A 25,304-nucleotide genomic window follows, 5' to 3' on the forward strand; every position below is an offset into this window, starting at 1 on the left:
AGATATGTTTCACAGACTGCAGTGTAAAACTCTGTCATAAGACTCAAGTCATAGAAGGCACTGTGTCTCACTTCAGCAACTCTGAGCAAAACACCCAGCCACTTTGGCAAATCAGGTGTTTTAATATGAAGATCCGTATATTAAGACCAATGATACAAATTACACTGTAAACCATGCATTAAATGAGTGCATTAAATGAGAGTTTTTATGTTACATTGATGATAAACCAGGTAATGGTTCACTGCTATTGGAAATGGAGCCAAGAAAAGAGATGATTAATTGGGGAGAACAAGAAGGGGGTGAATTAACAAAAATTAAAGATGACCTAACTAACACCCCTTGGTTGAGCAAAGTTGAGGGGCAAGGTCTAAGAAACTATAAAAATTTGAGTTTTGACTGAGCGGCTTTGTTGTCTCCACCAATAAAGTCTACGTTTTGGCATCTGGAACTCGTCACTCGAGTTATTTCTTGCAAAGAGGAGAAGACTTTTTCCACGACACAAGCTTTAGCATTTTTGTTGCATACAGATGTTAAATTGGATTATGGGCATTTATATGTGAGTACATCTCATTTTAATGTGCATCTATATAATTGAAAATAGACATCGGGCTTGTAATCACAGCTGTTTAGTTCTGAAATTAATGTACTGATAATCACAATAACATTGGAATTTTGGCATCCATTTGGCATCTCCATTTTAAGCTTTACTTTGTTTCATGTAGTTCATATGCAAAATGTTATCTGTATATAATCAAAAAGATAAAGCTAGAGCCATGTTAAACATCATTTGTTTATTATAGGGTCACATGGGAACATTGTATTTTGTTTATATTGACCACTCAGTTTTGCATTATGCTTTACGCACTGAACAGGTTATCAGAAATGCCCATCCCCTTAACAGAGTTTACAGGCAGTTCATCATTACTGTCAGTATAGGAAAAAATATTGTCTGTCTTAATGGATTTATAATTAGTGCTTTCGTTCCTAACTGATTATTAAAAATGCTGCTTTATATAGGCACCACCAGACTGCATGTGGAGGGGTCACTTGATAGAGGTGCCCTTGAGACTGACCAAACTTGCTGTCCTGCAAAAGAAGAAATAAGAATTTCAAAATTAGGGCCTAAACTGTAAGCTGAATCCTTATTATTATTTTTTTATTATTGTTGCATATATTACTTACTGTTAGCATGTCACCCTGTGTTTGTGACTCCTTTTGAAGATGTAAGACATGAAGCTAACCTCTCAGCAAGGTAAGACAGCCCTAAAAAGCAAAAATATAGTCACATTACTAAACACTTGTACAGCATTTGCATTCTGCTGCTCACACTAACACTACTTCACCATGGTGTGGTAGGTACATATGTAACTTGCATATACAAACCCGACTTATAACAAAATAAATGAACTACTGAACTATAATTAATACGTATAGAAATATGTTATAATTTGGAATAACTATTAATGGACATTATTATACAATATAAAGGACATTATACGATAAGTATAATGGGGTTATGATAAATAAATTAGAAATTACAATAGAACTACACATTCTCTTAGGGCCTTTTTTTTTTACCGTCTTTACAGAACTTGCTCATGTAAAGTGATATGACCAGAGTCAGCTTTCTTATCCATAACGCCATTAACTTGAATTTGAGCCATTAACTCACATTTTTACATCAAAAACCAATTAAGTTCTTAATAGTTTGTTTACATATTCACTATAAATACACACACACACACACACTTATTATAATAACTGCGTGCACAATTTAATTAAAAAGCAAGTTTCTGCTTCACATAATTGAATAGATAAAATAATGACACTATTAAAGAGCAATTTTTAGGGTTAAACTTACCACTCATAATCAATCATAGTAACATAGCTGTCTCTGTCTCATCTCTCATTCAAAAAGCTCAACCTGAGACATCCTACGACACAACAGACGAGACGTAAACATTTTCTGCGATCGACTTTTTTGACCTGAGCTATTCCAGCACGAATTGCATCGGAGTGCGATTGTTTTAGACTGGGGTTTGTGCTAGTCGTTTAACCGGAGCTGAAACAAATTAAGGATGATATCTTTTCCTTTCTTGTAAAACAGCTATTTATTCCACAGGTTGTGACGTTTGGCAGGTAATGTAAAATTAAAGTAAATATTTATGTGAAATATAATTTCACAAAGCTTGTCCGGTGGATTTTTGTTTGTCTTGAGCTTTGGTAATGAGATTAGCTTGTGTTATTAGCTGCTTTAGCTGCTAACGAAAAATAACAACTAACAGCAATATGTCGGTATTATGTCTTGCTTATTATGTGCATTCAAACAGTATATTCTTGTTCTGTGCCAGGTTGCAAAGAAAATGATCAAAATATGATAATGTTTTGATACTTTTTTTTTTTTTTTTTTTTCCTGTTTAACACTTGTATAAAGAAAATTAAACACTGGAGCTTAAATTGAGTTTGAGTTTAGTTTAGAACAGACAGGACAGTATAGATGTTCAATATCTGCCATGACATAAAAACATCAAAACTTTGTTACCAAATTTGTATGTGGTTGCACTGCTTGAAAATAACATGTAAGTTACCTTATCTTATCTGACCTGATTTGGACGTTCTTCTGGGTCGTAACCATCACTGAATGCCTACAAAAATAACGTAGTTATTGTATGTAGTTAATTTTTATCTTATTTTTATTTCATGATCAAGCTTTCCTGTTTGTCATCTAGTTTTTGTCTAAACTGACTAAAGTATAGTTTTGAACTTTAGTGTTTATTGCTGTTTTTCCCCATTAAACATCAATATTGATTCATGCCATTGTATCAGTTATCAATCATAACAAAAATAATGATAAACATTTCCACATTAATACATCCCTAGAATACAGATTATTTTAGCTTTCCTAAACATTGTAGTTAATAATTTATTCAAAGACACTTCTCTTTGTATAAATAAAGTTTTCTTTATGTGCTTAATTCTCTTAGATCAATTTATTATCAGTAAAAAGGTGTTCAAACATCAGCAAACAACAACAACAAACTACAGATTCCAAAGTGGAGGCTTAGAAAAAAATATTTATACATAGTTTCCTTTAACACTTTACCCCTAAAAATAAACATATGGGTGGAGAAGGCGAGACTGTTACTAATATTTCACAGCTGTCAGGTCTTAAATTAGAAAAGAAAAATGAGAGGGCAATTTTTTATAGTGGATGAATTTACAGGTAGGGTGTCAAAAGCTATTTTTTGAAAGATAAGCTTAAAATTGCTAGAGATGGACATTGTCTGTTATGTAGGCTATGCAATATCACTATATTATTTTTCTTTTATACAGTCAAACCAAAAATTATTCAGATATAATTTTTTACTAGTGGGTGCAGGACACTGTAGTTGATTTATGTAAGTGAGGATAGCAAAATAAAGTAAACTGTGACATATTATACCCAAAAATTCTTCATACAGTGGACTACCAGTATAAAATGTTGGGACCCAAAATTATTCATACACTTTGACTTGTCCATGTTTTGCTTAAGTATTTTTTCTTTAATTGGTAATGTGACCTTTTAACACCACAGACTGAACAAAATTAAGCATTGCTTGGTAATTTGTTGACCTAAATTGGTATTAGGCTATCTTATTTATTATATATATATTTATGTTTATGCATTTGGCAGACACTTTTATCCAAAGCGAGTTGCATTGCATTTCAAGGTACACATTTACATTCTTATCAGTTCTTATCAGTATCTTATTGTGTACTTAAATTTAACAGCTGACAGCTATTAAACCTAATTAATTTTTGAGACAGTCTAACGGAAGGAGTTATTAACATTTTCTAAACTATTGCAAAAAAACTGTGATAATGTGAGAAATGTTGAAGGTGTCTGAATGAAGTTTGGTTTAACTGTATTAACATTTTCTTGCTAATTGGTTGTTTTATCTAGTTAACTGATACAGTAAATGGCACCATTTGGTGGATTTAATTTAATAAATAGTAGAGGGCCAATCTATCTCAAGTGGTTCAGTGGATGTTGCTTGACCATTTTTATTTTACTTTTTTTTTTTTTTTTTTTTTTTTTTTTTTTGAGTGATTATATCTATGTATTGGTGGTATTTTTATGTTACTTGGTTTTACCATTTTGTGTCACAATAAATTTGGGTTATACAGGTGTTTCTGAAAATATCTTAATATACCTTAATATCTCATTCTCAGCTCATTGATCTCTAGAGCACGTAGTACAAGGACCTATATTAAAACGTTTCTCATTTTTGTTCCTTACACAGAACTTAAGCCCAAATGCAATGAAGATTGTTCAAAATGTTACTTTTAGGGTAAATTTATAAAGGGAAGAGTTCAAATCTCAGTTCTGTTTTTTTAAAGGAGTACCTGGTCCTAGGCATGGATAGTGTCCCTGCAGAACATTTTAGGTTTGAGGCTTCTGAGTTGTTTCTTACATGTTTGGATTGATAGTCATTGTTAATGTTATGTTCTCTTAGGATGTCAGGATGGCAAGTGGCCCTGGCTTGCCGGACAGCCTGGTGCTGGAAATCTTCTTGCATCTCCCTCATGAGGCGGTGCTGAGCGCTGGGTTTACCTGCCATCAGTGGTTTTCTGTGTCGCGGGATGAGTTCCTCTGGAGGGAGCTCTTCTATAGCTACTACCGCATCCCTCGCTCTGTGCCTCGTCACCCAGGTACTGTGATCCTTCGGATGAGACATTAAACCGAGGTCCTGACTCTCTGTGGTCATTAAAAATCTCATGTCACTTCTCTTAAAGATTATGGGTGTAACCCCGGTATCTTGGCCAAATTCCATCCATTGGCCCTTGCCAATCATGGCCTCCTAATAATCTCCATCCCCACCTTTCACATCTGTGAAGAACAACTGAAGTGGAATGTGTACATATGGTCTTCAATAATCCACTTAGTAGTAAAATACATGTGACAGTGCCTTAAGTTTGGCACTTTATTTTGTCATGACTGTGGCGGCACCTTTTGAAAGTAACAATGCAATTCCTGTATGTGTGCAGCTTCTGCGTCGTGGTATAGGGAGTTCAAGCGGCTGTATGACTGCATCCCCTGTGTGGAGGTTCAGACTTTGAAGGAACATCATGATCAGGTCCTGCATTTGGCCTTCTCACACCGTGGACATCGCTTCTCTTCCTGCTCTAAAGACTGTACTGTTAAGGTAAGACTGCCTACTGCAGTTCCTTTCAGGCAATTCATTTCACTCTGCGGCCACTTTGAAATGCCTCTCGGGCAGCTAATTCAGGCCCTGGTCGATTGGATCACAAGCGAGCGACGCTAAATACAGGTGTAAACAGAGTCTAAAACGTTTTGAGCTTGTCCACTTCCAGAGGTAGTCAAAAACTCATTAGACCTGATTGCTTTGGTGTTGTTGACGCTCATGTGGTCGAATATGTTTGAACAGCCACAAAGGACCGTCTACTCTCCGCCTACTGACCTGATGCGTAAACATTATGCGAAGTGAGCTAGCCAGACGGGATTTAAACGTTGTCCGCTGAAGACCCAAGTTTGGTTTGAGGATGTACCAAGCATAATGTTCTCTCACCATTCCTGATTTCCAACATGCACTTACCGTGTTCAGAAACGAAAGCTGCTGCTCTCCGTATGTTTTTCCGTCATATCCGGGGACGTTGGTTGAGCTTACTTTGTCCATTAGATCGAAAAAAAAACCCATACATTTAGCTACCCATAGACCCTCCCCTGAAAGAAAAAGTGGAAGAAAGAGAATGATTAAAACACCAGGTGTAAACGAGTATGTCTCCCTTGTCTACTTGTGATCCGGTGGACCAAAACGCATCTTAACCCTCTGAGGTCGGCAAACGCGCGGGCGCGTTTTGCTGGATTTTCTCCACATTGTAGCACTATAAACTTAAATTACTCCGTCATTTATGGTCATACAGAAAAAAGAAATATAAAAAAAGAATCTGTGATATTTCTACTTTTGTATGTGTCCACTTACAATCAAATCAAAACAGTGTGCTTTTGTAAAATAATGAAAATAAACAGGGTGTGCGTTCTGCCTCTCCGTCGCGGTGAACTTTTTTTTCTTGAGCACGTCTATAAACTGAAACAAAACTCAGCGAATACTTGTCACACATTTATGAGCCATACACCTTTATAAACATTTAAGTGTGTACTTTTAAATGATCGGGTTCAAAATGAAAACAAATATTTTCTGTTTAAGTAATTTGTATAAAACCAACAAGATGTCCAGCTTCTCAAACGCTTGCTCATTACAGTTAATTTGGCCACGCCCACTCGCGCAAAAGATATTCACATGCAAATCTCCACATGGAACGCGAACGCGCTCGTTACCTCAACAACAAAACACCAAAACACTTCACTTCACTTTTCGTCGAGTTTGAAAGACGCGCCTGAGCTTACATTGGATTTAGGCTACCTCAGAAGAAGAACGCGATTTGAAGACAAGAAAGATTTAAGGTAAGAAATTCTTACATGTTTGTTATTGTTGCATAAATGTCACATTGCAGTTGAACTGTTGCTAGATATATGGGGAATATTATCATATTTAGACCCGTGTTTACTGTTAGGCCTACTGTGTTTGTGGATATCTGGTCAAACGTGGTAACCATAATGTTTTATATTTGAGCGCGATCGCGTTTGAATGTATCACATTTTGCAGCGCGATCGTGAATGTATCATTTGAAAATTTGAAAAGCAAAACACACCAAACGGCTTCATGTTTTTACTATTATCTCATTTCATATCATCATAACGAATGGAAACATTTGAAGTAACATGATAATCAATATATTTTTCTCTAGCTTGGTTGTTACTAAAATATTTTGGAAGATTTATACTGCTATCTATTGTTATTATTATTTTACCCAGCACTGCGCATAGCCTATGCCTACAAGGCACAACAAACCTGGTGTTCATTATATTATATATTGTTGGAAACATTTGTGTGTGTGTGTGTGTGTGTGTGTGTGTGTGTGTGTGTGTGTGTATTTTGTGAATTTTAAAAAGCAATTTAAAAAAACAGAAAAATCTAATATTTATTTCCAAAATCGTGCAGGCCTTTCTCTTGATATCAGTATGTTCACTTTTTTTTCAGGGCCCAGATGCCACTGAGTCCTGCCGACTTCAACATTCACATGAGTCTCTGGAACATGAACATGGTAAAGTGAAAATCAAACACCTTGGAAATGAAAGGTATTTACAATGTTTTTAGGAATGGCACAAAGGTCTCTGTCTTTCAATAAGTGCTTTTTGCCATTTGTTGTGTCTATTTGGATTATGTTGTGTAAATAAATCCAAACAATCTAAAAGCCATTCTTTTTTAAATCTCCTCATTTACAGTATTGTGCAAGGTTGCTCAGAATGATAGGGGCCTGATAGCTCCTAATAGGGCCGTTAGGGGAGTGTCTTTGTCTTTCTCAGGTGAGAAAAGCCATACATATTAATGAGCTCTCGCATAAGGCTTATTCACACAAAACACGTCGTAAAAATTTTAAATCAATATATTGTCTTCTCTGAATGAGCAGTCAGGGTGATTTTCACATAGTTTTGCAGCAAATATTCTAGGCTACGTCATACAATTTTCAAAAGTCTTGTGAAGAAATAATCAGTAGGGGTTTCATGGCCTTATTTCAGTGAGAATTTTTTTTTGTATTTTCACAAACCACGCATAAATGTCATTATCTCAAAACTACAAACTTTTACATACATGCTGTTGATATATTATTGTAGCAGAGTTTGTGCTGAATACAGTGTAATTAGACTTTAGCCATGAAAATGTCACAAGTAACAGAAATAACCAGAAATGTCAGAGCATGTCAGAACACCTCCAGGGCCCAGAAAACAGCTCAGACCTCAGAGGGTTAATACCAGCTGTAGACAGGGCCTCAGTCATGTAAGTACAGCTCCTATCTCTTTGAATGGGTAAACATCAAATTTTCCAAAGCTGTTCACCAAGCTTACAAAATCATATTATTTTATTAAATACTAATTTCATGTTCTTAGTGCAAATGGTATAGGACAAGTTATGAATTTAATACTTTTTCAAATCAAATAACAGCAAGGTCAATGACATGATGCTTTTTTTTGTCCAGATTTATTTATAAATGTAATTCATATGTATAATGACTTGAAAACTTCTGATATCATAGTGAAGAAAAAAAGCCTCAATAAAAGAATGAAACTCTTGGAAACAAAACCATGTACAGTTGTTCAGCATAATCTTTTATTATCAAATATTAATACAAAAAAACCATTAATATTTTAAAAACCTTTCTCCACCAAATTAGTCATGTGTTGTGACCAACATGAATAAAATAAAAATAAAAATCTATGAACAGGATGTTGATATCATAAAAAGAATCATGTAGACCCTCATGACTGTATCAGTGCCAAAAATATCAGTTCATTTTACATTTTTATGACAGGCAAGGTTAGTTTAGGTTATAAAAAATATTACGTGGTGCAACACTCAAAACATTTAATGGATTTTATTAAAATTTATAACTTATGATATTTGTATAAAAAATACTTCTTAGGTTACACTTTATCCTAAGTTGACGTTGTTACAGTGTAATTACACAAATAAGCACTGAGTAATTTTAATTAACTAAATACACTTACTATTCGAATAGGTTTAGGGTTTGGTTTAGTTGCTTGTAATTATGCATAATTTACTGTTATTACTGTAGTTAGTACATGTAACGTGTAACTATAGCCCTATTCGGACGGGACTAGTTTTCCAAACGACGTTTGAGTTACAATTCTTATCAACCTACCTCTGTGATTTCATGTACAGATTCGGACGGGACTAACATCTCCGTGTTTATTACCGAGGTAGGAGTGTCTGTGTTTTACATGTGGGCATTGCAGAAGATCACGTGTTCAGAATGCATGGATTGCGTATGGTCATGAAATTTGATCAAATGTATTTTGAAATTAAGTAGCCTACTTTTAAAATTAAGCACTTTGAAATATAAAGTAAAACGTCCTAACGTATTTAGTGTTTTGTAAACATTTTATAAAAATTGTAGTATAAAAAAACTAAACATACATGTATCATCATGATTTTATAGAACTGGGTTCTTATAATAAACCCACTGGAATAAAAAGTTTTAATTTATATAATTTACACGTTATGTAATTAAGTGCAGAAATGAAAGTAATCTTACCTGAAACTGATATTACAGTAGCCAGTCTTAACAGTTTACGTGATTTGGCTCTTCTTGTTGATTTCATTTTTTTATTTCTTCACAGTGTACCGAACACATCTACATCCATTATCGGTGCGCAAAAAGCAGAAACTTCAATACCGGCGCGATAGCGAGAGATTGTACGGTAGTTCACGTTGACCAAAACACACAAGAGAAAGCGTTTTGGAAAAAAACATTTTCGGCAATCACAGACATTCGCATTCGGACGGGATTAGATTTCTCTGAGGACCGCCGAGTTTGACGAAAAACAGTAGGTAATTTGCTCTGGAATTTTTACAGAGGTCGTGTGAGAAAAAGACAGACATGGCAGATTCGGACAGGATTAAAATCTCAAAGTACGTCTGTGAAACAGAAATTTCTCTAACGTCCCCCTGTGAAACTAGTCCCGTCCGAATAGGGCTTATGTCACCTTAAACATGTTTGAAAATCATAGTTATGATGTGTACATTCAAGGTGTAAGGAAATTATATTCTAATTTATGGTTACACCACATGATATTTTTAGTGTTATTAAAGTTAGTTTTAGTAAAATGAAAAGTTTTTACAACCATATGAAACCCACATGATGCATGATGTAACAGTGTGCATTTCTAAGAGCATATTTAAACAAGGGTTTTAACAAAAATAATCCTTACCTTCCTCTCTGAAACTTATGTAATTGAGCCATGAGCGATGGTAACAGTGATGTTTGCTTTAGCAAGCACCACTAAATATACAGTTCCCTTTAAAGGGTAACTAAACCCCTGGTCAGAGCCTGACTCCACCCACTGGCAATATTTGAAAAATGCTGGAAAAGTAGGCAGAGCCCAGTGGAGAGGGGGCGTGCATCTGAGATGTATCTCTCTGTAGGCAAGGGCATGGTTAGCTGGTACTCTCTGACGTCAGAGGGTACCACAACTTCCAATAGGAAAATTCAACTGCAGTAGCCACTGTTCAACCTGAAGAGGGCAGCACTCAGGCGTTTTTACACCATATTTTGTAAAATTAAAACACTTTAAACACAAATGTCAAAAAAAATACTTGAATCAATGAACAGCACTAATAAAGCCCCATTCTTACAGATCATTAACTAAAAAAAGTTGGTTTAGGGTTTAGTTACTCTTTAAGCACTGTATATAACATGTAAACTAAAATCTCAATGTTGAAAAATAAAATTGTGTTTGTTACTGCTTTGTTGTTCACTGAATGTTGTTTCTACAGGTTTGGGACACAGAGAAACCAGATGGCACCATTTCTTTGGTTCACAGCTACAGTATGCGACAGTTTAACTGGGGCTACACTCAGTTCTCCCAGTTTAACGCTGATGATACACTCCTGCTGGTGTCAGGGGTCTACCTGGGCCCACATCACTCCTCCTCTGGAGAGATTGCAGTCTTCAGTTTGGGTAGAGACAGTTGTTTTATGCATCAGCTGCACACACCCACAGTAAATATAAGTAGATTTTTTGATTGATATTGTTGTTTTGGATCCGTAGAGAACTACACTCTGTTGTCCCGCGTGAGAAATAAACCCTATGACGTGTTCGGCTGCTGGCTGAATGAGACTCACCTTATCTCTGGTAACCTGCACTGGATTGGCAACATGACCTCCTGCTCTGTGCTCTGGCTCAACAAAGCCTTCCAGGTACAGATGTGTTCATTTAATCATTTAGCGGATGCTTTAATCCAAAGCGACTTACAAATGAGGAGAGCAATAGAAGCAATTAATATAACAATAGGACAATAATATGCAAGTGCTGCCACCCTTCCCAGTTTAGTCTAACGCAGAACACGTAATATAATGTTCAGTTCTTAAATGGTCTCAAAGTGATGTGCTGGGTCCAAAATTAACTATAGTTGATCAATTGAGAAAATGTTGCCTACTGACCATGAAATACAGTAGTCAGCATTTGAAGTGGATCAAAACCTTTCATCAAAGTTATACATGAATTTTGAACAATACCCGTTCTTGTCTTAGGACAAATTTGATGAACTTTTTTGATCCACTTTGTTGAATAGTGTATATTTTTCATTTCATTAAAAAAAAGCTTTTTACCCAGTGATAAAACAGTTGTTTCTATTGTGTCATTCCATTGTGATCTTCCACATATTTTCATTGTGGTAGATTATTAAATATCTGGTCATTTAATGGTTATTGAGTTATGTAGCTTTAGACAATATAGACAACATTCTTGTCCTAACTACTCAGTGTTTCCCCTCTCCATGTTCAGGACATTGAGTCAGAAAACGTGAATGTGGTGAAGCGTCTCTTTAAGATCCAGAACATCAATGCCAGCACTATCCGCACAGTGATGGTGGCCCACTGCCGTCGACACGACTCTCCTGACCTCCTCCTGGACTATGAAGCTCAGTCACAGGCACAAGCTCAGCGGACACAGCAGCACCAGCCTCTCTTCTTTGATCTGGGAAATACAGACAATGAAGAGGAGGAGGAAGATGATGATGAGGACGAGGAGGATGAGGAGCGAGGAGAAAAAAGAGTGTCAGCACATCTGCCCTCATATAACCCATCTGGCCTGCAGCATGTAATACATGTAAGATCTAGAAATCACTAGCATCTCACGTGAAGCATGATCCCAATGACTTTGTGAAGAATGCCTAGAACGCTAAATGAATAAATGTAAATGTAGAAGAAAAAATAGGCAATATTTTACAGGAACTTTGACAAAGAGCAGCATGCACACAATGATTAGTGTTCAATTGGATTTAATTGTATCTTTTTGCAGTCTATGGAATTATATTGTGGTTCAAATTCGATTAGATGTGCACACACAATCTGTTGCATAATTGCAAATATGCATTTCAATGTTTGTTTACGCCAAATTTCAAATGCATGCAGTTCTTCAAGTTGACACCACCGGTAACAACAGCCTTGAAAGATATTGGCAATTACCTCATGCTTGTAAAGATACAGAATACATAGATGAAAAAAAAAGTTTTGTCTTTGAAAATGGGAAATTTGTTCTATAACCACGTGTTCCTGAATTTTGTTTTAATTTAAACAACACTATGAAATCAAAAGCAGTGATTATTAGGGTATAATGCAATATCAAATTATTCATGCCTGACATAGACCATAATATTTTTGGTTCCACATCTATCCTATAAATATTCTGTCAGTTTCAATTTTTTAAAAAGGTGACTTCAATACTGCAAATCAACATTGCATTGAAATTTCATTGCATGAATTCAAAACAATTTACAGTATTTAATACATGTTGCTGGCCTAATTGTGAATTACTCACGGTAATGCTCAAAACACCCCTAGATTTGTCTTCATAAATCTTTAACTTTCCCTTTTCCAAGTCTATATATATATATATATATATATATATATATTTATATATATATATATATATATATATATATATATATATATATATAAAACTTTTTTTTTTTTTTTCATTTAATATTTCTTTAATTCTGAAGTGTGTCAGATTACGGAAGTAAAATGGACTGGCTTTTTCTTTTTGAAGTGCATTTCCTTAGCAATTAAGAATAACAGACCGTAGCAAAAGATCAACTATGATTGAAAACTGTTTCAGTAAAAGCACTTCTTGAAGTGTTATTATATGTTATCAGTTATGTGTGCTGTATTTGCTGCCGGTAGGGTTGTCAGAGCATAGCGGCTCGTGATCGAGAGTTGGAGACGAAGGTGGCCAGGCTGATGGGCAGAAGACGCACCAAAGCTCCTGATCCAAACCTGGTGTCTCCCTCAGCTCCTGGAGAAGGAGAGGACAAGACCTACCTCCTCTTCACCACTGGCAGCCTCACCTACTCGCCTCACCAAATCGGTGAGTGTGCACTTGTGTTTTCCATACAGTACATGTGGGATGGTGAACTCATGTGTTTGTGTGTTTCAGGGATCAAGCGGATAATGCCTGATCAAATGACAACAAGTGGTCCTGTGTTAGGAGAAGAGCGCAGTACAGAGGAGTTCTTTGATTCGCTGGATCATGTGATCGACATACACGGCCACATCATCGGCATGGGTCTGTCACCTGACCATAGGTCAGTGTGCTGTGCAACAGTAGATGACTAGCATACATGAGCTTTTAATTGACTTTGGACTGATGCAGTATACACAGCAAGTTCATATGGCGTGTGAAATTTAATCAAGAGAACAAATTTGTGTAGAATATTATCTGGCTTGGCTTACCATGCAAGTCCTGGATGTTACTGTTGTGTTTCATGGGATACAAAACCACAAAGTCTTTCTTCAGGGGACAAAAGCAGGCTTAGAAAGCTGATCAAAAACTGATAAGGCCATACAAAGCTTTACATATGTTAAATGATATAAGAAAAGTCTTAATTATTACAATAATTACAGGTCGATACCTGTTTTTCTGTCCCCAAAATTTAAGACCTCTTGAAATAATAATTAAGACTTTTCTTATATCATTTAAGATATTGTATGGCTATATGTGATTATTAAACTTCAAAAAGCTTAGATTTAGTTAAATGTAATCGCTGGACGTTCCAAAGTAAAAACATGGCGTTGTTGTCTGTTCTACAGATTTCAGAGCAGTTTGAATACCACACATTTATGTTTAATATAAATATAATTTTGACTTTTAAAAAAAATGGTTTATGGCTGACCAGAGAAAGTGGTCAAAAATGTGTAAATCCTGCTGAAATGGAAGTATTATCAATGAAAGTGTCAGCTGTCATTCAGTGTTTGTCTGTTGATAGGTACTTGTACGTGAACAGTCGAGCGTGGCCGGCGGGATGTGTGATCTCTGACCCCATGTCCCCTCCGCCCATTGCAGAGGAGATCGACCTGCATGTGATTGATCTTAAGAGTCTTAGAGAGGAGCGCCGTAGCCTTCGGGCCCACCGGGCCTTCACACCCAACGATGAGTGCTTCTTCATCTTCCTCGATGTCAGCCGAGACTTTGTCGCCAGGTAATTTACATCCCAGTACTAGCACATTGTATTTGCTGTGGTAAACAGATTATTAGGTCTGTTAACCAGTGCTGCCATTTGGATTACATGCTGTGTACTGTTACAAACTTTTAGAGTCTAGGGAATGTACCGTAACATTTATATATTAACGTACTGCTGGAGGTGAAATGAGGTGGAAGAACATGACCGACAATCTTGGAAAGAGAAAAATACTGGACGTTTATTCACATAAAGCCGGAGCCACTAGATCCAGTAAAATAACAATAATAATGTGTACTATGTACAATGTGATAATATAAACAAACAAACCATAAATGGGAAAAGAACAAAAGCGGCACCAAAGGAAAGAACGAAATATAACAAAACAATCCTTAATCTAAACCTAATCTAACCAAAGCAAAATGTAGAAAATAAACCGAAATCTTCAGTGCATCCGGCACCTTAACTAAACTATCTAACAGAAGATACATTAAGTGGCGCTCACTTCTTACCTAGTGTGTCTAGACAATCATCTGCTACGTGTGCAGTGTATATCGCGATATACTGACCTGTGTTCTCTTCCCACTATATCAGCTGTTGCTCGATATATCAGAGCAAATGAAAAGGTAGACAACACAATACAAAGAACAAAGCACATAGCACACAACTCAGACGCGGGCAGAGACAAAAACTCGATTCACTACAGAAAACTCATTTCGCTACAAAGAGCTCAGTCAGCTACAGAAAACTCATTCCACTACAAAGAGCTCAGTCCACTAAAGAAAACTCATTCCGCTACAAAGAGCTCAGTTCGCGATCGAGAGAGAAAGCATGAATGAACACGCCATCCTTTTGAACCAGCTGGACGGCCTCCGATTGGCTCCCAAGCGCCGCCTTAATGATGACTGACGTCCGACTCGGCCAATCACAGCAACCTGCGAGCAGAGAGAGTGGGCTAGAGACAGAGAAAAGATAATGAGCACAACAGCCAACACGTGTGAAGTACACAAACGTGCACCAAGCAATGAAAACAAAACACAAAACACGCGTGGAGCGTAACAGTACCATAGTAAACCATAGCTTTCTTTCACTAGCTGATATGACATTTATACCAACACTAAATGTTTTTCAAATGCAGCAACTTTATGTTGTGGAAGTAGCATTGAGTGGATTGAGTTTGTCATAGCATTGTTTGAATATTTAATAACAGGAATGTTAGTTGCTCAATTAACCATCAACTGGTTGCATGACTAATTAAACTTGTACGTTAATTGCAAGCTCACAATTACCTTCATGTTTTGACATGATGAGTGCATATATAATGTACACAATGTTCTATGTACACAAAGGCCTATTTCTCTCAAATATTGTTCACAAATCTGTCTAAATCTGTGTTAGTGAGCACTTCTCCTTTGCCGAGATAATCCATCCACCTCACAGGTGTGGCATATCTAGATGCTGATTAGACAGCATGATTATTGCACAGGTGTGTTATAGGCCATAGGCTGGCCACAATAAAAGGCCACTCTAAAATGTAGTTTTATCACAAAGCACAATGCCACAGATGTCGCAGATTTTGAGGGAGCGTGCAATTGGCATGCTGACTGCAGGAATGTCCACCAGAGCTGTTTTGAATGTTCATTTCTCTACCATAAGCCGTCTCCAAAGGCGTTTCAGAGAATTTGGCAGTACATCAAACCGGCCTCACAACCGCAGACCACGTGTAACCACACCAGCCCAGGACCTCCACATCCAGCATCTTCACCTCCAAGAGACCAGCCACCCGGACAGCTGCTGCAACAATCGGTTTACATAACCAAAGAATTTCTGCACAAACTGTCAGAAACCGTCTCTGGCAAGCTTATCTGCATGCTCGTTGTCCTCATCGGGGTCGCGACCTGACTGCAGTGACCGACTTGAGTGAGCAAATTTTTTCAGGAAATTAAAGAAACCGGCATATTAACACAACATTTCCCCAAGCATATTAACACAGCATTTCCCCAAAATCATGTTTATTCGGAGACACAAGATTTATGAGTTGGGAGCAGGGAGATAAGAGGTTACGCTGTCATTGATTAGAATGGTACGGACACAGACGTCGCTGCTGCCAGCAGTGTTCATCAAAGTCTGCGGTCGCGTTGAGCCTTTTGACAAGAGATAAGACTTTAAGAGCTATTCAAATCTAATGATTGTGGTTACGTACATCTTCCTAAACTCCATTTTAAACGTTTAAGAGATATGAGTGATGCAATACCAAAATACTAGGCTGTCAAAATAGGCGGAAATTAATCTGCACGCAAACAAAGTCATCGGTCGCGTTGAGCCTTTTGACAAGAGAAAAGGCTTCAATAGTTAACCAAAGCTAACGACTGTGGTTACATACATCTTCCTAAACTCCATTTTAAAGTTTTAAGAGCTATAAGTGAAGCAGAACAAAAAATGATGATGTGTCTAGGCTGTCTAATAGGTGGAAATTAGCCTAATCTGCACGCATTACCTTCGTGGCTCACAGGCTTCCTTCTGCACCGAAGCATTACAGCTATCGATTTTTAACAAAACATGTCTACTCAAATGTATCTAACCTAACTATTTTCACTCGTTATTGTCTAAAAAACATACAGAGTTATCCAAAGATAGGCTTACTTGGCGCCAGTAACTTAGACAGCCCTTTTTTCTCCCATAAATTAAAACCTTGCTACTTGGGGTATTTTACATGCACAGTGTCAACTTCGAGTCAGTAAAATAATAATAAAAACAATAATTTAATGCTGGTATCCAAAACATTTAATTCAATTCAAGTATTATATTAGATACATTTTAAAACTTCAATGCACAGGTATAATAAGCCTAGTAATAAGTAGACATTTAAAATACATCAATAACTGATATCATAGTTTAACACAGATGAAATCAGTTAAGGCTTGCTTTACGTGTTGCTCGACGAGGATTTCTTAATCGCTGCGACTTTCAATCTTGAGGAAACAAAATGCCGCGAGGCTCCCGCCGCAGAGTGAAGAAGAGGTGAAGTTAGGAGGATTCTCAGACAGTTGAAGTGTCCAATGGAGTTAAGAAAATTTGCTCTCAAACTATTTTCAACACTTTAGATTGGATAATAATTTGTAAAAATAACAGAACCACGTGGGGACTGTCCAATAGCATCGATTTGTGAAAAAATATGAAATTGACAAAATTTGGACATACGAGGTTTCCGCCCGACAGCGACTATATATATTTATTTATATGTATATACTTACAGAAACGATTTTTGAACGACATTGGGAGCTGTTCTCAATCCGACACGAACCACACTATGCGTCGATTGCAAGTGACGTCACTTGCAGAGGAAGCGCTGGTGTCTGAGCGTGCAGGTCTGGGAGTGCAAGTCAAGTCAAGTCATCTTCATTTATATAGCGCTTTTAACAATATAGATTGTTTCAAAGCAGCTTTACAGAAATAAACGTATAATTTAAGGTAACAGAGAATGTTTTGGCTTTATAGCGGTTCTTTAATAAAGTTATTTTACAGCTAAAGTTAGTTTTGATTGATTCGCTTCCGTCGCAACGATCATTTGTTATTAAATTAGGGGCCGCCAAGAAGACACCATTCTCTTTACACAAACTTTAAACGCGATCCTGTAAGAAACGCTGATGGCGTTCACATGCGCATTAAGAATTGGTTCTATAGTTATGTGCGTTTGAATATATGTGTGCAGGTTTGTTATTCCCTACAAACCAAGCCTAAACAAATTACTGGTGTTTCCTTATAGTTTTGATTCAGAATTTTATTTTATTTTATCAATTCGGGGTAGATACGCAAATTGAGTTTTCCCGACGACGCTTTATCTGTAGAGTGGTAAAGGGATCCTCCATAGGGAGAGACTAGTTGGCACTTCAGCACTGCGTTGTCATCGGGTCCAGGCGAAGGGCCTTCGTCAGATCTGGATACGGCCTGGATCCAGCAGGCTGCGGGAAGACCTCGGGATAAACAAAGACACTAAAATTAGCGTAGATGCCATTCTTCTCATGATGTAACAAGTACATCAGGATTTATGGGAAGTGTTCCCGGTTCCAGCTGACCTAATCTATGCAGCCTAACACTGAATTATAGAAGTCTATAAAGTATTATGTGAATGCTATGTCAAAAAGATGTGTCTTTAATCTGGCTTTGAACTGACAGAGTGTGTCTGCTTCCCGGACAATGTTAGGAAGATTGTTCCAAAGTTTTGGTGCTAAATAGGAGAAGGATCTACCGCCAGCAGTCGATTTTGATATTCTAGGTATTATCAACTGGCCGGAATTTTGAGATTGCAATAGACGTGAAGGACTATAATGCGTTAAGAGCTCGCTCAAGTACTGCGGAGCATAACCATTTAGTGCTTGGTAAGTCATCAGCAATATTTTAAAATTGATGCGATATTTAATAGGGAGTCAGTGCAGTTTTGACAGAACTGGGCTAATATGGTCATACTTCCTGGTTCTGGTAAGAACTCGAGCTGCTGCGTTTTGAACCAGCTGTAGTTTGTTTATTAAGCGTGCAGGGCAACCACCCAGTAGAGCATTACAATAATCTAGCCTTGATGTCATGAAAGCATGAACTAATTGTTCCGCATTTGTCAATGAGAGCATATGACGTAATTTAGATATATTTTTAAGATGGAAAAATGCGGTTTTACAGATACTAGACACGTGACTTTCAAATGAAAGATTGGTATCAAAGAGCACACCCAGGTTCCTAACCGACGACGAAGACTTAACAGAGCAGCCATCAAGTGTTAGACAGTATTCTAGGTTATTACGTGAGGAAGTTTTTTGTTCAATAATTAGAATCTCTGTTTTTTCAGAATTTAGAAGTAGGAAATTACGAGTCATCCAATTTTTTATATCAGCTATGCATTCTGTTAATTTTGTGAATTGGTAAGTTTCGTTAGGTTTTGAAGAAATATAGAGCTGAGTATCGTCAGCATAACAGTGGAAGCTAATTCCATGTTTCCTAATGATATCTCCTAATGGTAGCATGTACAGAGTGAACAGCAGCGGTCCTAGTACTGAGCCTTGTGGTACGCCATACTGAACTTGTGATAGATGAGACATCTCTTCATTTACTGCTACAAATTGATAACGGTCAGATAAGTATGATTTAAACCATGCTAGTGCAATTCCACTAATGCCAACATAGTTTTCTAGTCTATTTAAAAGAATGTTATGGTCAATGGTGTCAAACGCAGCACTAAGATCGAGTAACACTAATAGAGAGATACAACCACGATCGGATGATAAGAGCAAATCATTTGTGACTCTAACGAGAGCAGTCTCAGTACTATGGTACGGTCTAAATCCGGACTGAAAATCCTCGCAGATATCATTTCTTTCTAAAAAGGAACACAGTTGTGAAGACACTGCCTTTTCTAGTATCTTTGACAGAAAAGGTAGATTCGAGATCGGCCTGTAATTGACTAATTCTGTAGGATCAAGTTGCGTTTTTTTAACAAGCGGTTTAATCATAGCCAGCTTAAAGTTTTTTGGTACGTATCCTAGAGACAAAGACGAATTAATGATATTAAGAAGAGGATCTATGACCTCTGGAAGCATCTCTTTCAGTAGCTTAGTCGGTATAGGGTCTAACATACATGTTGTCGATTTAGATGATTTAACGAGTTTAGTAAATTCTTCCTCTCCTATAGCAACGAATGAATCAAATTTTTCCTCAGGGAGACTACAATGCACTGCCTGATGCGATACTGTAGTAGACGGTTACATAGTTATAATTTTGTCCCTGATATTATCAATCTTATAAGTGAAGAAGTTCATAAAATCATTACTGCTGTGCTGCTTGGAAACATCTGTGTTTGAAGCTTTCTTTTTCGTTAGTTTAGCCACTGTTTCAAATAAAAACCTAGGATTATGTTTATTTTCTTCTAATAGGGTTGAAAAATAAGCAGATCTAGCAGCTTTTAAAGCCTCTCTGTTTGCAATCGAGCTCTCTTTCCATGAAATGCGAAATACCTTTAGTTTTGTTTTCTTCCAGTTGCGCTCCATTTTTCTGGCTGCTCTCTTAAGGGCCTGAGTGTGCTCGTTGTACCACGGCGTTGGATTATTTTCTTTAATCTTCTTTAAGCGCAACGGAGCAACTGTGTCTAAAGTGCTGGAAAAGAGAGAGTTAAAAGTTTCTGTTGCAATATCGAGTTCTGCTAAGCTTCTACAAGTGCAGGTCTGCAGCCAGACCCTTCTCAGATCCTGAGGCCCATTGTTGTACACAATTCCTGGAAGCTGAAAACATCCCAGTTCTTGCATGGCCAGGATACTCACCGGACATGTCACCCATTTAGCATGTTTGGGATGCTCTGGATCGGCGTATACGGCAGCGTGTTCCAGGTCCTGCCAATATCCAGCAACTTCGCACAGCCATTGAAGAGGAGTGGACCAACATTCCACAGGCCACAATCAAAAACTTGATCAACTCTATGGGAAGGAGATGTGTTGCACTGCGTGAGGCAAATGGTGGTCACACCAGATACTGACTGGTTTACGGCCTTTTATTGTGGCCAGCCTAAGGCACACTGTGCAATAATCATGCTGTCTAATCAGCATCTTGATATGCCACATCTGTGAGGTGGATGGATTATCTTGGCAAAGGAGAAGTGCTCACTAACACAGATTTGAGAACAATATTTGTGTATTAGAAAAAGTCTTGGATCTTTGAGTTCAGCTCATGAAAAATGGGGGCAAAAACAAAAGTGTTGCGTTCATAATTTTGTTCAGTGTATATTTAGGCATTGGCTCTGAAATTGTTTTAAAGGGTAATATTTTTATTTTCCCCCCTTTTTCTTTTTGTAATAATATCCAAAAGGAGAATCATTTTTGGTGTAAATCATTCTAAAAAACAAAAAAAACATTTACTTCAAATGATTTAGACAATCTATGTTCAAATGTGAAAACGATTTAAGGCTGGAATACACTACATGACTTTTGCCCAGATTTACAGTCTAGAGGAGTTGAAAAGTTGTCGAGAGTCAGAGCCATTCTGCAGATATTGGTCAGTCAAGATTTCACCAATAATCGCACAGATTTTCATCCAGTCTGAGAATATCAAACATGCATGATAATTTGAGGCAATTTTAGAACACATTGTTTTAAGTTATGTGTCTCATACCAATGAGGCAAATGTTTCTGTGTTGATGAGTTGTGTTCAGAATGATTTAAAGGAATAGTTCACTTCAAAATGAAAATTGTCAAGTCAAGTCATCTTTATTTATATAGCGCTTTTTACAATACAGATTGCATCAAAGCAGCTTCATAATAACATGAAAATAATACAACAAAGTTTGTTTCTAGAAGAAAATTGCATCATCGTCCACCCTAAGTAAGGCAGACCAATAATATTGTTGAATATTAAATGTCCCCAACTAAGCAAGCCAAAAGCCAAGGCAACAGTGGCAAGGAAACAAAACTCCATCAGGTGACGGAATGGAGAAAAAAAACCTTGGAAGAACCCAGGCTCAGTCGGGGGCCAGTTCTCCTCTGGCCAACGAGCGAACAGTGTATGATCTATAATGTGTTATGTGTATGCTAGGTCAAAGAGATGTGTTTTTAGTCTAGATTTGAACTGACAGAGTGTGTCTGCTTCCCGGACAATGTTAGGAAGATTGTTCCAAAGTTTTGGTGCTAAATAGGAAAAGGATCTACCGCAAGCAAGTCGATTTTGATATTCTAGGTATTATCAACTGGCCAGAATTTTGTGATCGCAATAGACGTGAAGGACTATAATGCGTTAAGAGCTCGCTCAAGCACTGGGGAGCTAAACCATTTAGTGCTTCGTAAGTGATCAGCAATATTTAAACATTTATACGATGTTTAATAGAGAGCCAATGCAGTGTTGACAGATCCGGGCTAATATGTTCATACTTCCTGGTTCTGGTAAGAACTCGAGCTGCTGCCTTTTGGACCAGCTGTAGTTTGTTTATTAACTGGGAATTATGGCAGGGCAACCACCCATAATAGCATTACAATAACCTAGCCTTGATGTCATGAACGCATGGACTAATTGTTCTGCATTTTTCATTGAGAGCATATGACGTAATATAGATATATTTTTAAGATGAAAGAATGCGGTTTTACAGATGCTAGATAAGATACTTGACTTTCAAATGAAAGATTGGTATCAAAGAGCACACCCAGGTTCCTAACCGACGACGAAGACTTGACAGAGCAGCCATCAAGTGTTAGACAGTATTCTAGATTATTACTTGAGGAAATGTTTTGTCCAATAACTCTGTTTTTTCAGAATTAAGTAGTAGGAAGTTGCTAGTTATCCAGTTTTGTTTTATATCAGCTATGCATTCCGTTAATTTAGTGAATTGGTAAGTTTCGTCAGGGTGTGAAGAAATATAGAGCTGCGTATCATCAGCATAACAGTGAAAACTAATGCCATGCTTCCTAATGATATCACCCAAAAGGTAGCATGTACAGAGTGAAAAGCAACGGTCCTAGTACTGAGCCTTGTGGTACGCCATACTGAACTTGTGATCTATAAGACATCTCTTCATTTACTGCTACAAATTGATAACGGTTAGATAAGTATGATTTAAACCATGCTAGTGCAATTCCACTAATGCCAACATAATTTTCAAGTCTGTTTAAAAGAATGTTGTGGTCGATAGTGTCAAATGCAGCACTAAGATCGAGTAACACTAATAGAGATACAACCACGATCGGATGATAAGAGCAAATCATTTGTGACTCTTTCATCACTTGTGCTGAAAACACTTCACCCGTTCACTAAGCTGAACAGCCAATCAGTTCTCTCTCACTGATGGACACCGATTCAACATGATTCAGTTGACCAAAAGGCAGGGTCTGACTTGTGTCAAGAGAACACTGCAAAAACTGGGCCAGCTTACGCTCAATAAAGGCCCGACTGACGTTGATCGACCGTCGACTTAGTGTGTCAGGGGCTTTACACATAATAATGTTAAGTCCGCACTAATGTACTCATCTACACATCTAAACCATCATTAAATGTTTGCTGAACAAAAGATCTTAAGGATTGAGTCATAACTGCACTAGAAGTGTTTAATCTCTAATGAATGTACTTGTCTGTGCAGCGGTGCAGAGGACAAGCATGGTTACATCTGGGACCGACACTACAACATCTGCCTGGCACGCCTGCAACATGATGATGTGGTCAACTCTGTGGCCTTCAGCCCTGCAGACCAGGAGCTGCTGCTGTCTGCCAGTGACGACTCCACCATTAAAGTGTGGCGCTCCCCACGCATGCTGCGCCTCACACAGCCCCCGCGACACCCGCCACGGGCTCGCAAACTGATCTCATCCTTGCTCGGCCAAAGAAGAGCTAATCTGAACGGCAAACCCTGACCTGGACACTGGCAGGCGTATCGAAACATTACAGAAAGACACTCCATGAGCAGAGAGGCATGTGTGAGGTCAAGAAACTGTGGACTTCTACATAGGTGCCTATGAGAAGAACAAGGGTACATGTGTTTTTTTAGTGGCCCTCTTACCGGATATAGCGTCCGTGATCAATAAATCACTGAAAAATGAAAAGTGATCTTTGCATAAAGAAACAACAAAAGAAAATAAGATTTTTGGATCACCACATTTGTGAAAGATTAGTTCTGATGCGCATAGAAACGCGGACATCAACAGGATATGTGACTTCAATGGCAAAGAACCAAGGATTTGAAGAAAGATATAGGTCATATTCACATGTGAGTGTGTCCCGTGTGCAGTTGTAAGTCCATTTAACCTAGTAGTGGTGACTGAAACACCACCTGTGCATGTCTGCACATTCATATTTTTTATGGGTTTTTTTTTTCTGCACCTTTTTTAGTATGTTACTAAAAAGCTTGACAACCAGATGATCAGAACAAGAACATGATCAGAGTATTTAAATACTCACAAAAAAAGGGAGAAAAATCTAAATTCTGGTACAAATTTACAACAGTTATGCGTCTCTGGTTTTTATTTGTGGTTTTATAAGAAAGAGCAGTTCAGTTTAACATGGTTACAGAATGACAATGTTTATTTCTACTCCATCTATGCCTTTATTATTGAAATCAATTGTATCCTTTGTGCATATGGATTTTGTCATACAGGATTTAACAATCATACTATACTGAAAATGTAAAAATTCCAAAGAAACTCAAAGCCTACATGTTTGAACCTTTAGCCGTCACCTTTATACAATCATTCGGTTTTAACAGTGCACCAGTGACGCACCCCTGTTATGGTAGCATATATTTATTTTATATGTACATCCTAGTGTGACATATGTCATGACTTTATGTGCAGGTTCACATTCACATTTATTCCTATAAGATTGTTAAAACTACCAAAAAGCTGAAGAAGAAACTCAATTTCAGGTCCGACTGCAGGCCATTTCATTCTCCATTCTATATTTAATGTAGATGAGCTCTATGACTGTACAGCATTGAAACACTATGCAGCATAAGGGTGCTTTGCTAATTTATACCCACAACTCATCTCCAGCACTTCACCTTCCTGTGTCATAAGCTTACATTTGTTTACTAGCATTTAATATTCAGCAAAGGTGCTCATTTGTTATAATCTCATAGATGTCATGAAATATGAAAAGCTCCCCATGGCTCACATATATGATCTATACATGTGAAGCACATCTGAAATATCTGTTACTTGTGCATTACGGCAGAGCATGAGAAAGTTTGGATCACAATGTGCAGCATTAGTCTCTGTAGTTGTGATCAGTGGTTTTGTTTTTAATGGACCTGGTTCCCTGTGTGGCATTTGTGGTAGCTTGTGAATCTGATTTTCCCACCTGCCCTGTGGCTGTTTGCCACCATTTTAGATTTTGTATTGTGGAATGTGTAAAATTGGTTTGACCCATTAAACTATTTTTCTTTTACCAGATACAGTGTACATTTTTTATTTTACCCAAAGCAACTAAAGATGTATGTGCATTTTCCAGGCCTACTCTTTGGCAAAGGTAAAAAAACATGGGACATAAAGACACTGTAGAGACCAGTTGAATTAACTTTATTTATTTTTTCAGCAAGTTCAGCACACTTCAGAACCTGATACTATGCTTAAACGAAAGCAAAACGTTAACTAAAACGTTTTTATAACTAAAATCAGACTGCTTCAATGAATAGCTAGCTATCTAAATAATAAAATACAAACTAATATAAATGGATACATGAAAGCTAAAT

The 25,304-nt window shown here is 37.4% G+C and overlaps 2 protein-coding genes and 1 long non-coding RNA gene across 5 annotated transcripts in view; 1 reads left to right on the forward strand and 2 right to left on the reverse strand.

Annotated features, from left to right (window-relative positions):
• Nucleotides 1-439: 439 nt before the first annotated feature.
• Nucleotides 440-1,978, reverse strand: LOC307158223. The gene is made up of 3 exons (XR_013821201.1): nucleotides 1,862-1,978; nucleotides 1,183-1,263; nucleotides 440-1,086 (listed from the first exon to the last, which is right to left on the reverse strand). It is a non-coding gene; the product is annotated as an uncharacterized lncRNA (long non-coding RNA).
• fbxw5 (F-box and WD repeat domain containing 5) lies at nucleotides 1,863-25,005 on the forward strand. Its single transcript, XM_079870621.1, has 10 exons — nucleotides 1,863-2,139; nucleotides 4,497-4,692; nucleotides 5,029-5,186; nucleotides 10,419-10,602; nucleotides 10,693-10,841; nucleotides 11,428-11,751; nucleotides 12,828-13,011; nucleotides 13,081-13,228; nucleotides 13,910-14,122; nucleotides 23,202-25,005. Exons 2-10 carry the CDS (start codon nucleotides 4,506-4,508, stop codon nucleotides 23,470-23,472), a joined length of 1,818 nt encoding a protein of 605 aa, XP_079726747.1. The 5' UTR covers nucleotides 1,863-2,139; nucleotides 4,497-4,505; the 3' UTR covers nucleotides 23,473-25,005.
• The window catches only part of traf2b (Tnf receptor-associated factor 2b), a 39,659-nt gene continuing 28,674 nt past the window's right edge, over nucleotides 14,320-25,304 (reverse strand). For 2 of the 3 annotated variants that reach the window (XM_079870623.1, XM_079870624.1), the window contains exon 12: nucleotides 14,320-15,056. In XM_079870623.1, coding sequence (XP_079726749.1) covers nucleotides 14,908-15,056 — 149 coding nt within the window. In that variant the 3' untranslated portion in view covers nucleotides 14,320-14,907. The remainder of the gene's footprint in view (nucleotides 15,057-25,304) is intronic. The other variant, XM_079870622.1, reaches the window with a different exon arrangement.

The sequence above is a fragment of the Squalius cephalus genome (assembly GCF_949319135.1).
Source record: "Squalius cephalus genome assembly, chromosome: 5".
Lineage (NCBI taxonomy): Eukaryota > Metazoa > Chordata > Actinopteri > Cypriniformes > Leuciscidae > Squalius > Squalius cephalus.

Coding starts and splice junctions, on each gene's coding strand:
- fbxw5 (XM_079870621.1), top strand. CDS start 4,506: ATGGCAAGTGGCCCTGGCTTGCCGGACAGCCTGGTGCTGGAAATCTTC. Junction 10,842..11,427: donor GGCTCAACAAAGCCTTCCAG/GTACAGATGTGT, acceptor CTCCATGTTCAG/GACATTGAGTCAGAAAACGT. Junction 13,012..13,080: donor CTACTCGCCTCACCAAATCG/GTGAGTGTGCAC, acceptor TGTGTGTTTCAG/GGATCAAGCGGATAATGCCT.